The following is a 16,081-nucleotide window of genomic DNA, read 5'->3' as shown; positions in this document are numbered from 1 at the left end:
TAGTTCGACAGTTGGAACTATAAACTTGCACTATGCAGTTGAGCAGTTTAAACCTTCCTTATGGGCTCTCGCTGATACTACACCCCTGCTCTCAGGTGGCCTCAGCTGAGGCAGTATACAGCGCCTGCCGTCAGCGCGTAGGCAACCCAAAATACTGTCCGGTGTAGAGAGCGCGTGCAAGAAAACCAGTAGGACGCGCATAAAAGCGTGCAGGATGCATCAAGCATGCAGTAGTGCAAGTGGTGCAGGGGACCCGACCTCGCTACTCACCACAGACTGCGTGTTGCAGTCCTGGCCGGTCATGGTGAGGTCGAGGCGGAAGAGGTCGCTGTTGATGACGTCGATGTTGCAGGTCTCGGAGCGGCCCAGCGCGTAGATGCGGCCGTTGAAGGGCTTGTTGGTACGGACCTGGACGGCGATGCGGGTGTCCTTGCAGTTGACGGACACTGTCAGATAAATAAAACAAAAAATAAAAAAATGAACGGATAGGTACCACTAATTAGAGTGCACTTTCTAGATCTGCTAAAAGTACTTTTATGATTCAAAAACGAAGGGAAATATAATTTAATTCTTTGCAACTTTATGTGTTCTTTGTATGACAATGTGATGATCGACAGTCGACAGTTGACTGACCGTCATAGCAGGTGCCAGTCTTGTCGCAGTTGACGTCGGCGCGGGTGAGGTTGTTGACGTTGGGGTCTTCGGTGGTGTCAAACACGACCGGCAGCTGGTCCATAGAAGCGCTCGTCTCTGCGGGAGGCAATCAGTTAATCATCAATTAGAATTTTGCGAGTGAAAACATTTGAGCCACATTTTTACTGGAAAACCAAGGTAGGACCTTTATTTGGGTGTTAGATTTTTATGCCTTTGAAGCAAAAGTGTCCAAAGGCATTAAAATTTAGCGCATTTGGGCAGTTTTCATGCCTTTGTAAAAGAATTAAAACCCTGAGTCCTCCCTTTTTGTTTTTCCAGTGTTGAAATGAATACAAGCAAGACCACATGCTGAACTCAGAAGTTGAAATGAAAGCTAACTGAACTCACTCTCGCAGTAGTTCTCCATGTAGTTGCCGATGCGCTCGCCGTCGTCGATGAGCGGCCGGTCCGCGTTGAGGTAGGTCGAGGGCCCGTCCGGCAGCGTCTTGTGGTCCAGGTGGAACAGCTGGCAGTTGTAGGCCGCGCCCTGCGGCGGGCCCCGGAACAAGAAGGAGCGGCAGAGGAACTCGTTCTCCACCTCACAGGCCAGCTGGCAGGCCGCCTCACTCGCCACCTGCCGAGGAGGGCACAGAGTGAGTAAAGGGAGAGATAGGCCACTGTGTGCTGTAGCGAGAGTCAGAAATTTGAGCCACAGCCGCGGCCACAGCCCTGTATGAGGAACTGCCATTACGTTTTCGGCGCACCACTCTAAAATACGCGGTGAACACCCGAAACGCCGGGACAGTTTCCCATACTCTCCGTTTCCGTTCTTCTCCTTTCGCTTCACCCACCTGGAGCTCCTTGTCCACGTAGTAGTGCAGGCTGGCGTACTGCGCCACCTTGTCGTTGGCCACCCCGATGCGCGGTTGCGAGAACACCCTGCTGCCCTTGCAAGCCTTGTTTGCTGCGCACACAAAATCACAAGGAACAGGTGAGTTAGCAATACGTCGAGAGCTGAGCTGTGGTACTTGAAGAGTGTATGTGCTGTAACGAAACACATGTCGTCGTGATCGTAAGCAATCACACACTGCTGGCCTTCCCCCAGCCCCCTCCATCAGTTGGAGGGCTGCACTAATAAACGTGTCAATGTGATTGCTAAATTTTATAGCTTCCCTTTCAAATCTTGGCTTTGGATCGCAGACAACTTTAGCAGGTAGAGATAAAATAATAAACACGCAGAACAAACATAATAATTGAGTTTGACGGCTGGTATTTTTCACCCCGCGCGGGGACGCCGGCCGGACGCACGGCGACATGCCGCTGCAGTCACGAGTCCCAAGTTAGTCCGGACAGTTTTTCTCTCCGCGTTTCCGCCCTATTTTTTCCTTTCCTCTTTCTTGTTTTTTTTTTTTTTATTTGTTACTTTCCGCCCAGTTTTATCCGCTCAGACCAAAACAGCAGCAGCGGCGGCGGCAGAGGCGGTGGCGGCAGCAGCAGACCAGAGCAAGCAAGAATGCAAACGTAATAATTTTTAACGGCCGGCAGTGTGCATGACCCGGCTAGCGCGGCGCGGCTCTGCGCACCAGAGGCTCTGCACAGACGTTATAGTTTTTTTTTATAATTTTCATACTTTGAGGGAAGCAGCAGCGCGGTGCGGCTGAGCCCGGCTTGCTTTAGCTGTTCCGGAGGCTGAGCGGAATCGCACAGGCGTGCGCGTAACTTTTAGTAATGCTGCAATTTCGAGGAGTCTTCGGGAACGAGTGGGGGGTAAGGTAAAGGGGACTGGAAGGGGGAATGGAGGGGTTGCCTGCCTAGGCGTGGAAGGGGGGGAGGGGTACACAGATGGGAGTGCAGAGATTTGAAGCCTCGCGGGCGGTGCGTCCCCGAGCATGACCGGGACACACGGAAGGCCTCGCAAACGTAGACGCAGATAACCGGACCGAGATGGGGAAGGGGGGGGGGCTTAACGGGTCCAGCTTCTGCAGTCGCACCGCAAAGGGCCCACCGCAGCTTCCGTGACCGACAGGGAGGCAGGCGTGTCATGCCTGTAACACAGACTGGCTGGCCCACGGCGATATCGTTCTGACGTGACACATGAGGGTGTCTCCCATTGGCTACGTAGTCATACAGTACCCGATACCTAAGTTTTCATCTGCCAGAGATCAATGTCCTGTCTCAAAATCAGCTAATCCGTCGTGGGCTCTGACGGCAAATCTTTTTTTGCGAGTGGGCTTGCCTGCCGCCGTCGCATTCACACACCTCGGTCCGCTGTTTACTGTTTACACTGGTAAAACAAGTGTGCAATATTTGCACACCAACGTGTGCAAGTTGTGATTTTGCACATTACATGGTGTTTAACTCAAGTTGCACACTTGCGTGGTGTGCAAATTTTAGACGTTTTCGCAAACGTTTAAATTCTGCACACTTGGCAACACACACAGTTCTACAGGGTGGGTGATCTGCGCCGTGGTTTTTTTCTGCTTATACTGTACCGGATTCATGCGTGCGGGCGGGCTTGCCTATCGTCGCTCGCCATGGCGCCTTATGGCCCCGTGCGAGTATGCAACCCGTCCGCACGCATGAATCCGGTACAGTATGAGCAGAAAAAAAACACGGCGCGGATCACCCACCCTGTATGCTGTCAATAGGAAACCATACGGTGTGCAGCTGCTATACGTTTCGGAAGTGTCGAAAGTTTAAACACCAATTGACGTATAACACAGTTAGACACCACAAAGTGTCTAGAAAATGCACACTTGAACTTAAACGTCAATTGACGTGCAAAATTAAACACTTGTTTTACCAGTGTACCAGTAACTTTCATGTAATCAAACCGATCCTCATTTGCGCGATTTTGATCCACGAGTAACCACTCACCTTTGAGACAGAGGTTCTCGAAGTAGTCGACGCCCTGGGCCTCCACCATCTGGATGTACTGGCCGGTGCTGCGCCGGTCCGCGTCGCTCAGATGGCAGCGCAGGGTCACGTAGTTGTACTCCACCGAGCGGCACTCGAAGCGGTGCTGAAAACAGGCCGTCCACGTCGTTACAGACTAGGGTTGCGAAATTACCGGTAACAATCAATGTTACCGTAAATTATGGTAAGATTGGTAATTTACCGGAAATTATGGAAAAAATTGAAAAATTTCATTTCTAGTAGAAAAATTGGCACTGTACTATTTATTGGCGATTGAAATTAGTGTGTACTGCTTAAAATGTGGCGGAATAGCCGGTATTAGCTACATCTATTGGAATATTTGTGTTAATTTTTTCATCTTGTTTTCATAAACATCAGTTGTATATAGAGTTACCAAAAGTACACCTATGAAAATCGTTATCTAAAGCTATGCCTTTTAAACTTTAGAATAATGACACATTTGCTAACAGGTCTTCAGAAAGTGACTTAAAATGTAATAAAATGTCATATTTACTATTCCAAATGTGATTTTTGCTTCTGGAAAGTGAGTTTTGAACTCATTTTAAAGTGTCATCATTACCGTTTTTTTCCACGTTACCGAGCATTTGGTAAATTACCGTAAATTACCAATTTTTCCGGTAACGTTACCGGTAACATTACCAGCCGTCGCAACCCTATTACAGACCGTCCACATGGCGCATAGTAAAATCGCGCATTTTGAAAACGGGTGTAAACAGCCACACTCTCATTTGTCGTCTCTTCGTGTCTCACTGCTGTCTCCTCCACTCCTCCCCCCCTCCCTCCCCAGTGACCACAGGCGGGGTCGGCGCACCCATCCTGCAGGGATCGGTACCGGCCGAGCCTTTGTCCCGCGTTTAGGAAAGCTCGGAGCCTATTGTCAGGGGACGCGCTGTATGCGGGGAAATGTTCACCGCCACCCCTCCCCCTCCCCTCCTCCGACTCTCGTCGTCCCCGTCGCACTCCATTGCGTCAGCCCCGGCGAGATGGCGGTGGTCCTTCCCGAAATGAGGCAACACAAACGCCGTCGGGCAGAATAAGCTCGACAATGGCACCAGATATCGGACATTGCAGTATAGTGAGGAATGGTGCGACACCACGATGATCCGATTCGAAACGATAAAGAGAAAATAAAAGCTGCTAGCAAAAAAATACTTCGCCCCTCCCCTTCCCCCCCTCCCATTTTCGGTTAGAACTTACCTCGTTCAGACAGGCGGCCAAGCAAGCTTCCTTGGTGGACGTGTAGATGAGGGCTCTGTCCAGGCCTCGGATCATCCTGTTCGGCACGCGCTCGAAGGCCCACGGCCTAAGGCAAACGTTGTCTGGGCGGGCAGAGACACACAAATTAGCAAGACAAGCATAGAAAAGCACAAAGTTTTAAACAGCTGCTATGCGTACGGTCGGACTTGAACAATTGCATATTTGAGATGTTTCCACTTACGCACTTTACGGATAACAATATAACCGCTGTGTTTTTAAAAAATATAAAAAATTTGCATTGTTCTAAAACAGTTTGCACCACTCACCTGATCTGATCTGCATTTTGACCATGTAGTACAGGTTGACCGAGCGCTGCGGCACGGCAGCCGGGTTGTTGGCGGAAGTCTCATTCTGCAGCTGGCACAGCGTGTCCTGGACCGGGGTCAGCGGGTTCAGTACGAAGCTGCAACAACAACGCAAAGTGGCACAAAATTATTAACGTGGGACATAACTGAGCCTGTGAGGTTTGAATGAAAAATCAACGAGATATTATACAATATATAGATTGCTTTACACTCACTGTGAAAAATATCGTCGTAAATTTACAAAAAATTTGTAAACTTGAATTATAATTTAAATTTTTAATTTACGACAGCACATTTTTTACTCGCCAAGGGATTTAAAGTCGGTACATACTGCATGTATTTTTACGATTACAAATTGTAATTTTACAACTTGCATCAAGGAAAATTTTCCTGTAAACCTACCTACTTTTTTCACAGTGCTCAAAGGACTAGCCTTCAGAGCTATTACAGTAGAATCCATGAAAGCTTTTCACGATTCTATCCTTTAGATGAAACCTTTATCGTAAGTCTAAAGTCTTTTTTTTTTTGGAAAGAAACACCGAAAAGCTATCATACAAATTCAGCAAAAACTCTAGGTCTAAGAGCTAATATTACACAGAAACCTACGACTTGCCTAACCCCTTTTCCTTCTGAAGATACCTGTGATAAATATCTTTCATAAATTAAAACATATTATTTCGTATTTACAATTTATGGAATGTGTTGTAAATTTATGACAGCCCATTCTGTCTTGTGAATGAAGTACAAGTCGATACGCAGCTTTTCGCAGCTTTTGAACTTTTACAATTATAATTTGTAAGATTTGAGTACGCAACATGGAAAATTTTCCAATTCGAACATTTATCACAGTGACATGAGGCGCTGCTTCTGACAGAAGCTAGCCTACCTATCGTCTCCCAGCTCCGCTCGCCTCTTGCCCCGTCTCCTGCTTCCGTCGCGGGCATGTCATTCAAAAGGATTGACCGCTGCCAGGCGGGCCATAAGGCGGTGCGATAGCGCGACAACCGCCCGCGGAAAAAAGAAACTACAGCACATTCCATACCACGATAGATAGGTATAGCACTGCAATCTACAACAACGGAGACTTCGATCAGAGGACTAAAAAAAACAGGGAAGAAATTCTTGATCTTCAACGACGAGAATGCAGGCAGCGCTATGGCGATCTATGGCCGGCGACGCCCGGGCAACGGGACGCAGCGTCAGCGCCCCAATGACATTGTTTTTTAGCGACGAGAGGCGCATGACCAATCTATAAAGCAGTAACTTTGGGCCGGGCGTTAATTGTCGCCGGCCACTACCCCCTCTCTCCCCCCGCCCCTTCCCCACTTCCTCCACCTTCCTCCTTTCTTTCCGATTCCTACTGCTTCAACGGCGGCGGCGAAGCGGTGATTTTTCGGAGGTCCCTTCTCACCGAACGATTAGCTTCGATCCACTACCGAGATGTAACGGGTTCAGCGTCTGGGTGGGAAACGGATAGAATGTGGGTGGGTGGACGCCGGCGACAGCCCCGCCCGGGGCCCCGCGCCCGGGACCCAGCCCGGCTGCACCACGGACACCACAGAGAAGAGACTTCTTCTTCCTTTTTTTCCCCCCGCAAACCGCAAATACCAGAGCCATAAGACTGCTGATGCGGGGGTGTGCGAAAAGAGAAAAGTAGGAAAAGAAGAAAAGGAAAGAGGAGTGTCTCGCGGTCAGCATAAGTGTGGTGGTCACCAGTCGATCACGTGAGAGGGGGGAGGGACGGTGGGAGGAGAGGGAGAGAGACAGAAAGAGACAGAGACTAAGGTGTCACTCCCCAATCCTTTTCGTGGCAGACGACCCAACGCAACACCATGGCTGTCGCTATTCCGGCCGAGCCACTGTGGTTTTTTGTACTCCCCCCCCCCCCTCTCTCTCTCTCGCTCTTTCTCTCCCTGTAGAGCCCGTTTGCGTTTCGACACGGATCGCCGAATTTTCTCTTCCTCCTCCGGGTTCCATACTGCCACGGGAGGAAAAGAGCGGAGAGAAGGGGGGGGGGAGGAGGGGGGGAAGAGGGCAGTAACGCGTCCAACGCTCCTGTCTATGCTAACAGGTATCGCGGCGGCGGTGCAGCGAACTGCAGACGGAGAGAATGGAGAGATAGAGAGAGACAGCGAGGGAGAGCGCACGAATTGAGCCCATAGCCGGTAGTCAGCCCACCTAGTGCCCAGCTGCAGCAGTCATGTCAGCCCAGCATGACGGGTGCAGCAGCTACTGGCGGAGGGATCAGAGGAAGGGCGCTGCCCGCAGAGGCGTTTGGCCTTGGCAAGGTTTGTACTCTTCTTCGCGCTCTCTCTCCCTCTCTCTCTCTCTCTCTCTCTCTCTCTCTCTCTCTCTCTCTTTCTCTCTCTCTTCCCCCATAGGGCACGACGCACGTGCGAGTATGGTGCAGTTGTAACGCTCTAGCCTCTCTCTCTCTCTCTCTTCCTCTCTCTCTCTTCGTTGCTGAGCCTCTAGCATCCCCTCTCTCTTTGAGCGGCTCGGCAACACTGCAGCTCAGCTCCAAATGCGGCGGCCGCGCGAGGCAATATTGTGACAAGATCAGCTTCGCGCGGAGAGAACGAACAGCGGAGGAGCTTCGCGGTGCTAGCTAAAGCTTTACGCTGGAGCTCCACTCCGGGACCGAGTAAGGTAAGTGAACTAGGCTTCGACATCGACAAAGCGTATACGATGAACCGACTATATTCATTCAAATATGTAATAGCGCCACATTTTCCCCCTGCTTCAAGCTCCTTTTTCACCTGCTTTCAATAGCTACACTGGAAACGCAAGAGTGTGAATGTTGCTTGCAGACTTGTAGGTTGTAGGTGTGTGAATGTCAATTCGTACACTTGAGGGAGTAGAGGTGTGAATTTTCGGAATTTTTCTTTCAAATGCACACGGTAAAAACAACGTCCTTGGTTTTCATGAGCTTTGGAAAAACCACGACGTTCCCTGTGCATTTCTTCCACAAAACGTCTTGGTTTTTCGAAAATCGTCATGAAAACCAGGACGTCGTTTTTACCGTGTACACTGTTAAATTCCTGCAAAGTATTTTGCTCCTTTGTAACTACGAAGTATTTACTTTGCAATTACAAAGTGATGCTTTGCAATTGCGAAGCAATGAAAACGCTTCAAAGCATCGCTTTGCAATTGCAAAGTGTCACTTCGTAATTGCAAAGCATCACTTTGTAATTGCAAAGTAAATGCCTCGTAGTTACAAAGGATCGAAATACTTCGCAGCTCTGCAAAGCAAATGCTTTGTAGGAATTTAACAGTGTAGTTCACACACCTTCAAGTGCGCAACATCCACACACTTGGGTTTCCGGTGTATTGCCCACTTATTTCCCCCTGCCTGCTTGCACTAGGCGAGCTTTCGTCTTCTCCTCTCTGAGGAAGTGTAGCCAAGCGCTGTAGAAGTGGTAAATCGTGGTCGGTGGTCTAGAAAGGTCACGTGGTACACATACGAGTCACGTTTCTCGATGTCTGCTTTTCATTTCGATGCTGGAGCAGAGCAGTCTCGTATAGCAGACGGATGTGTGAGCGTGTGCGCGATAAACTGAGTACACTCGTATTGGCATTTGTGCTCGTTCTCGATATAGAGCCCATCTCGAGGTACATGCACACACACACAAGAAAAGGACACGTCTGAGGTGTGTGAATGCTCATTCCTCATTCGCACATTTAAGGGAGTAAAAGAGTGAATTTTCCTTTCAAATCCTCACACTAGCGCCTCACTGTAAATGGTTTGCTCGGTGCAATTTTGAAGCGCGTGCAGTGAATCTGGTAAATTACGCCTGACTCTTTGCCACCCTCTCTTAACGAGGCCTCGTCGGACGCAGGGGTCCTGCGGGTCCCGCCGAGGAGGCGCCAACTTTTTACCTCGCCTCTTTTCGGCGCGAAGTCTCGGCCCTTTTGTGTCCGTGGCGGGGTCGCCCATCCCGAGACCCCCGCTCCACCCCCGGGGCCGTCATGTAAATCCACCTTGACTTCGAACAAAATGCAATCACAATAGTGGAGTAATCCAATAGACGTCGCCAAGCCAGGGGGACCCCAGCCGACCGGAACGCGGAGGGCAGGGGCAGTCAATGGCCCCTGCCCCCCCCCCCCTCCCTTCCCTGGCCTTTTCCTCGCCTCTTCCGGCTGCAGATGGCACTCCCCCGTCGCGACAGCGGCGGCGTCGCCTGCCCCTCCGAACTAGTCTGCGCAACACCGCAAAAAATAAGACTGAAAGAGATACGACAAAAACACTTTGCGAATAAACACTCTTTGCCGCTGACCCCTAATACCGCGGGGCGGATGCGCTCAGACACGTCGTGTCTGACGCGGGCTGAGCCGACTGAGTCGCCGACTGACACAAAGCTGACAGCGCGCCGCGCCGGCCGCGCACGCCGCGCACGCTCGTCACGGGCATCACCGTGCAGCTCGGCGGCTGATTGCAAAGCGATTGCAAAGCGATTGCAAAGCGATTGCAAACGATCCCCGAAGCGCGACCACAGGCTTGAATCAAAGCTTTGTGTGTGAACACCATACACCCAGAAAATGAAAAACTGTGGGCAACTATTGCGCGAATTATTTTCTGGTTAGCTCAATCGCAACCATCAGATGATGGTTGAGACAAAATCGACGGGTCCTATCAAACAATGTCCTAAAGTGTCGTTTTCACAATGTTCTATCTGCTACGGCTGAGGCATTGTGAAAACGCCGCTTTGTAGTTAGGAAAGGAGCCTAGTGCCTAGAACACTGCAACCCCCACAGTGTAACGGATGTAACTGTGAATGCGCAGCAGTGTTGCGGGTTTGCCTACCCAATTCGCCCGTGCCCGTAAGGTAAGGCGCCATGGCCCCAACAGCCCTGGCGGGTATGCAATCCCGCAACACTGCTGCGCATTCACAGTTACACCCGGTACTTATGACACACTTGTATGTGCGTGCTTGCATGCCATGGTCAACATTAGACTTGTGGACTAGCACAAACCCAATTATTGTAAACCGATTAAATTTTAACCCTAATCGAATTATGTTCGTGGCGGTGTAATAAATTTAGTGAGGCTTACTCAGTTTGATTTTTTGCTCGATTTTTTGACAATATTAGGTGAAAAGTTGGATTGAGAAACTAAACGTTGTTTTCGAGTTTGTCCTTTAGAACCAACCCTGATTTGGTTGTATAAACTTAATGGTTCCCTAGACCTGGGTGCATAAGACCGACATGCATCGAAAAGGACATCCCGACAAAGTATGAAAGCAATTTTTTTTTTATGGCAAAAAAAGAAGAAAAAAAAAAACATCACAAAAAACACCAAAAAAACAAATGAGGGCAAATATGTTGCCACTTTTCATTTTTACAGTGAGAGAGCAGGCGGCGGCTGCCACACCTACCCAGGAGGGACGACCGAGCCGAAAGGGTCGGCCGGCCAAAGGAGGCCACAAGTAGAAGGCTGTCCACTAATAATTGAGCAGACGACTCGGCGCCCTGCGGGTGGAGGGAAGGGAGGGGGGAGGGAGGGGGAGCACGAAAAATGAAATGACCGCGTTTGTCCTCGCCGCCTGCTGTCACCATTTCCCGCCTCCCCCGCAGATTAGTCAGAAACGTCTCGTCAAGACGACCGACGACGATTAGACGACTTTCCGGTGACGGAAAACACGTCGAACCGCGACGTCGTGTCGACCGACCACTGCCCGGCACAGTCCGCGGCGCTGCACTGCCCCCGGCCTGGCCTCGATTAGCAAAAGGCACGCCCCAATAAATGAGCAAAGGAAAGTGCTGATGAGATGACCGCCTTCTGGTCGCGGACAGATGGATGGGTGGATAGGCGGATGGGATAGAGACCGTCCCTTCCCCTGCGTCATGGCGGATCAGTCGTGCGGATAACCTTACTGCTGCTCTCCACCCGCCCCTCCTGCCCTACTATACACCTGCACGCCAACAGCCAGACCACCTCATCGCATAGCATGTGGGCTGGGTACAGTGCGACGGACTCCTTTCGCCGCCACTGAAACCAAACTCAGCCAACCATTTATCAAACCCTATTGTAGTTTTCAAACAGATATTTTTTTTCAAAATCTTTTGCTTTGGACTTTTTAACGTAAATTTGTGATTTTTAGACCCAGAGAGAGCAGGAGTTCTTTTATTACGTAAATAGACCTTGCTAATTCAGAAGCATTGTAGTCTTAGTTTTCGATTGATTTAAGAACTGAATTTTTGAATTTTGTCGGGGTAAAGAGCCCGGAAAAATGAAAATCTTTGGAAAGTGAGTTAGCTAAATTACCAGCACAAACATCCTACATAAAACGTTGACATTTTTATAAATTGTGTTCACAATTAACAATATCAAACTGCTGCTAAACTGTAGACTTTTTTTTGATGGTGCACACGTGCTCACTGTTAAAATCCTACAAAGCATTGCTTCGTATGATTCTAACAGTGTACGTCGCTCTGGTACTCAACAAAAACTTTTAAAGGTACGACATTTGAGTAACCAGAGAATCGCTGTTTATCAACTTGTAGAGAGCGCCCACTTTCGACGGCAGAAAGATCATGACAGCTCCACTCGGCTCTACTCTACACCACCCACCCGCTCGCGAGCGCGACGGGCAGGAAGAAAGTGGTCGCCATGCAGCCCCGCAGCACCCCATGGCATCGCTGTAAGGACTTTGACAACATCACGGCCCCCAACGAACACTACTGCCCAGCCAATTACACCGGGAGGAAAGTCACCGTGAGGCGATGGCATGGAAAGTGTCGCCCGGGGCCAGCCACTGCATGCCCCACCCATCCACTGGCGAAAACAAAACGCTTTCATTCCAAGGGATGACAGTAGCCGAGGGTGGCGCAGGGCGGGGCGTGGCGTGGCGGAACGAAACGCAGCAGCAGCGAGCTCAACCTCGCCGCGTGTTCACAGGGAAATCATCTCGAGCGAATCCTTCGCAATTAACATCATCATCATCATTGGTATTGCATTGGTTCGGAGACGTGCGAACTTCTCATCGCGCTGCACACATGCGTATTATACCTCCCACGAGCGTGCGTTGCGTGCGGGGCACGGGACCGGAGGGGACCCTACTGGCCCTCATCACAATAATAGTAGTCATCATAATGACTCAATTCCAGGCTTTTTCTTCATCCAAATACACGTCAAACTACATGCATACAAAGCGCACCAGGCGTGGACGCCAGGCTGGTCTCTCTTTGCAAGATTTTCACGTCATTTATACCAAAGCCCGCGTTTTTATCCTCCTAGGGGTTGTGGGCTGTGTCAAGATACCCGAGCCCTGAGTACAAAAGTCGGGCCACCCGAGCTGAGTGCAAATAATGTACAAAGTAATTAAGCAAAGATGAGCCCTGAGACGTCCCTACTCCGAAAAGAAAAGGGGGCCAACATGTCATGACACAGCGAGCTGTCCATATACATGTGGCTGGAGGAAGACGATGGTAGGCGAGGGGGGCAGAAGAGAGTGTGAGAGAGAGGCAGGAAGGAGAGAGTGAAGGAAAGAGAGAGAGAGAGAGAGAGGGCGGGGGGGAGAAGGAGAGAAGAAAGATCACTCGGAGCACGCACATGGAATCGAAAGAATGACCATTACGTTGCAATAAAAAGGAATTAAGGCAAAAGAAAAAAATAACACCTTCACTCACACCTTGGTGCAGTGTGAAACGAAACCGAAACCACACGAGCCTCGCCATTCCATGTGAGACGAGTGCAAACATGCGGTTCACAAAACTAAAAGAAGAAAATAATAGAAAATTTTCGTTGTAAGTTCGTTTGAAATGGTATCGCGTAGTTATAAAATAATATTTCGTTCACAAAGACAATGGTGGGATGAAACTATTTCCTCTTCGCAAAAACTCGAGGAAACGTTTTCAATGTCAGGGTCGGGAGCAGACGAGGGTCGTGCCCGCCTGCTACAATTTACTTGCTGAGAGCGAACGAGAGAGAGGGAGCGGAGAGGGAAGGGGGAGAGAGACTTTGCCACTACGACGGAAGCTAGGCAGCGTCAAACAACAGAGGCGGGGGAGGAGCCGCCAAAGAAAGAAAGAAAGAAAGAAAGAAAGAAAGAAAGAAAGAAAGAAAGAAAGAAAGAGAGGGGGGGGGGGAGAGGGAGAGAGAGAGGTGGGATTCTGATTCTCCATGAAGCGACGGGCAAATTGGCACACCTTGAAATATAGGCCCCATTTCAGAACCACCGCCGTTTGGCTAGCTGTCTATCCGTGGTCGCTTTTCCCAGGAGGGAGCGCACGGCGGAGGGGCAGGGAGAGGGCAGAGGGAAGTAGAAGGGCGTGCACTTGCTGCACGAACGAACGCCGCCTTCCCCTTTCAACCTCCAGACATGCCGAACTGCATACGCTTCGCTTTTTAAATACTTCTCCCAAACGGCGGCCCCTATATTAAGTTTCTCTTGGCTGCCTCCGATTGATACTAACTCCCCTTTATGGTTCGTTATGAGTAGAGTGCTCATCTAAGTGTACAACAGTTTGCCACTTGTAAGTTGCAAACTTTCGTCCAACACTTAAAATTGTAGAACTTTTGAGTGTAGACCAACAATGTTTGACACTTATAACTGCTGAATTAAAAATGTTCGCGTCACTTAACACTCCGTTCTGCACCGAAAGTAGCTCCCACACGCCGTGCCCACGGAGCTCCTCTTTCCAAGACAATGCACAGGTTTGGCTCGGAGAGGTGGACATTCTTACTTCTACATCGGTGATTATGAGCCTAAAATTACGACCGCGAGAGCAAAGCCTCGCTGCATCTTCCGTATATGATGGACCCAAAACCGGCAAGATAATTAACAAAATAATAGGAAATTATAATTTCCTATAGACTTGCCAAATGCCTCTGTGCAAATGTCTCTGTCTACCTCTCCATTTTTCTGCTTTTGCCTGTCATCATCATTTTCGTCAAAATTGTTCAAACGCGCATCGTCCTCTGCCGGCCACGCGGTGGTTTCAAAGTGTTCCCGCGAGGGACACCTAGCAACCTAGCATCATCCTCGATTAAACCTGGAGCGGGGCCATTTTGGGGAGGGCGGCCATCTGTAATTATGTCGCGACATACTGTCATCAGCGCATTAAGACATTAGCCCATCATTTGGGAAGGAAAAGCAAGCGAAGTAAAACATTTTCGCAATAAACCTATAAAAGTTTAGCTATTAGCTATGGCAGCAATAGCAATAGTGGTTGTAAAAAATAAAAATATAGTTGGTGGTCATACTGGTCTAGTGATTTTGTCTCAACCATATTTTATGGTGCTCCCTCAGCAAACCATCCGATGTTTCCATAGTCGATCATTTACGTAGGCGCAATCAATTAAGTACATCTATAGTTCCCGCTGATATGCAGATCATATGTTCTCATTACAGTCTCAGTGTCCTTACAGAGTACGAGTACAAAATTGATTTTCATTCAAATTGGTACCAAATTTGAATATATGTTATACTTAACTGGAATCATTTCCCTAGCTGCACTATTTTATTTAAAAAAAATCTAGGATCCACTTTAATGATTTGTTGAAACATTGTGGGTCATCACGAACTACACACGTCAGCGTCAGGGGTCAGAGAATGCGAACAAAACTTGCTACTCCGCGAAAGAATAAATACACCCCCTTTTCTCATTCCTGTTGGGTAATTACTAGGTGGCGTTTGTCTGCCCCGCCGGTCACCTCGCTATTGTTCGTGTGGTAGTTACAGCCTGCTGCATTCTTGCACTGCCCCAACTTGATCTCACCCACCGCACCCCGCACGCCCCGGCGGCGAGCCTGGCCAAGCCCCTGAGTCGAAATTAATGTAATTGGCATCGATAATGAATAGGGAACAATACCATACCCGCGCGAACGCGCGGCGTGCGCTATGGCCGCTCCGCAAAGCCACCCTCTTTTTTTCCTTTTTTTTTTGTATTCGCTTGCAGATATTTCCAACTGAAATCCATATCCTTTTCTCTTGTTTTACGAACAAAGTACGAGTGGAATGTTGACAGAAAAACGTGTTGTTGTTCTTGTTCAACGAACTCGACGCTCCGAAATTGCGGCCGCGCAGGCAACGCTATGCAATGTGCAGCCGACGCCGATGCAAGGCGGCGCATAAAGTGTTCCGCGAACTGCATAGCTGGTGGCGACGCCCGAGCGCCTGCGAAGTGTTGGTTAGGCCTCCCCGCAGCACACGTATGCGCGACGGGACTGCCCGCCCGCCAGGCTGACCCCCCGCCCGCCCGGGACAGGCCTCCCCGCAGCACTCGTGTGCGCGACGGGCCGGCCCGACTGCCAGGCTGACCCCCCCCCCCCTCTCCTCTTGTCTAAACGACATATTGGCACTGGTGGCACCAATGCGGCTCTTGTCTCGGCTTATCCTCAGCCTCGCGGGCGGGCGCCGTCCCGTCGTGCACACGAGTGCTGTGTTCAAATACGTATAAATTCCAATAAATGTGCCACGTATTGTATTTGAACGATTTGAACTTTGTGAAAACTGAATTTTGTCTCTGTTGCAATAGAACGGTTGTGATGTTAGTATTATTATTTAACTAGTATTCATACGTTGCAAGAGTTTTGGTCAGCCCCACATTCAATAACGTCAATACGTCTTCTGTTTGCTTTAACGTAGTGCTCCGGATTTTAAAGACCGCCTGGGGCGCGAGAGTTAAATCAATGCCACTGTGACGGGAGAGAGAGAAAGAAAGAAAGAAAGAGAGAGAGAGAGAGAGAGAGAGAAGGGGAGGAAAGGGGAACAGGAGAGGGGGGGCGGGTGCTTTAAGGCATTTTACTAGTGGCGCCCTTACTACTACTGTCCCGTCCGTTATCCTAACGAGCAGTGTGCTTGTCTCTTCTCATTACAGATAAGCAGCTCTCTCTCTCTCTCTCTCTCTCTCTCTCTCTCTCTCTCTCGGACGCACGCACGGAGGACGCACAACCACGACACCATCTCGCACGCGCGTCCCATCAGCCCGCGCACACGCACCACGGA

General features: G+C 49.7%; 1 protein-coding gene across 1 annotated transcript in view; it reads right to left on the bottom strand.

Annotated features, from left to right (window-relative positions):
* LOC113207356 (uncharacterized) overlaps positions 1 to 5,468 on the bottom strand; it is an 8,514-nt gene extending 3,046 nt beyond the window's left edge. Inside the window, exons 1-8 of the mRNA XM_052277697.1 lie at positions 5,464 to 5,468; positions 5,094 to 5,230; positions 4,768 to 4,889; positions 3,511 to 3,655; positions 1,485 to 1,597; positions 1,042 to 1,267; positions 634 to 750; positions 271 to 446 (exon numbers count right to left, since the gene is read on the bottom strand). Of these exons, the coding sequence (XP_052133657.1) occupies positions 271 to 446; positions 634 to 750; positions 1,042 to 1,267; positions 1,485 to 1,597; positions 3,511 to 3,655; positions 4,768 to 4,889; positions 5,094 to 5,230; positions 5,464 to 5,468 (1,041 nt within the window). The remainder of the gene's footprint in view (positions 1 to 270; positions 447 to 633; positions 751 to 1,041; positions 1,268 to 1,484; positions 1,598 to 3,510; positions 3,656 to 4,767; positions 4,890 to 5,093; positions 5,231 to 5,463) is intronic.
* Between the last annotated feature and the right edge of the window lie 10,613 nt (positions 5,469 to 16,081).

Source organism: Frankliniella occidentalis, unplaced genomic scaffold, assembly GCF_000697945.3.
Source record: "Frankliniella occidentalis isolate FOCC.00 unplaced genomic scaffold, Focc_3.1 Scaffold11, whole genome shotgun sequence".
Lineage (NCBI taxonomy): Eukaryota > Metazoa > Arthropoda > Insecta > Thysanoptera > Thripidae > Frankliniella > Frankliniella occidentalis.
This window is presented reverse-complemented; position numbering and strand designations above follow the sequence as displayed.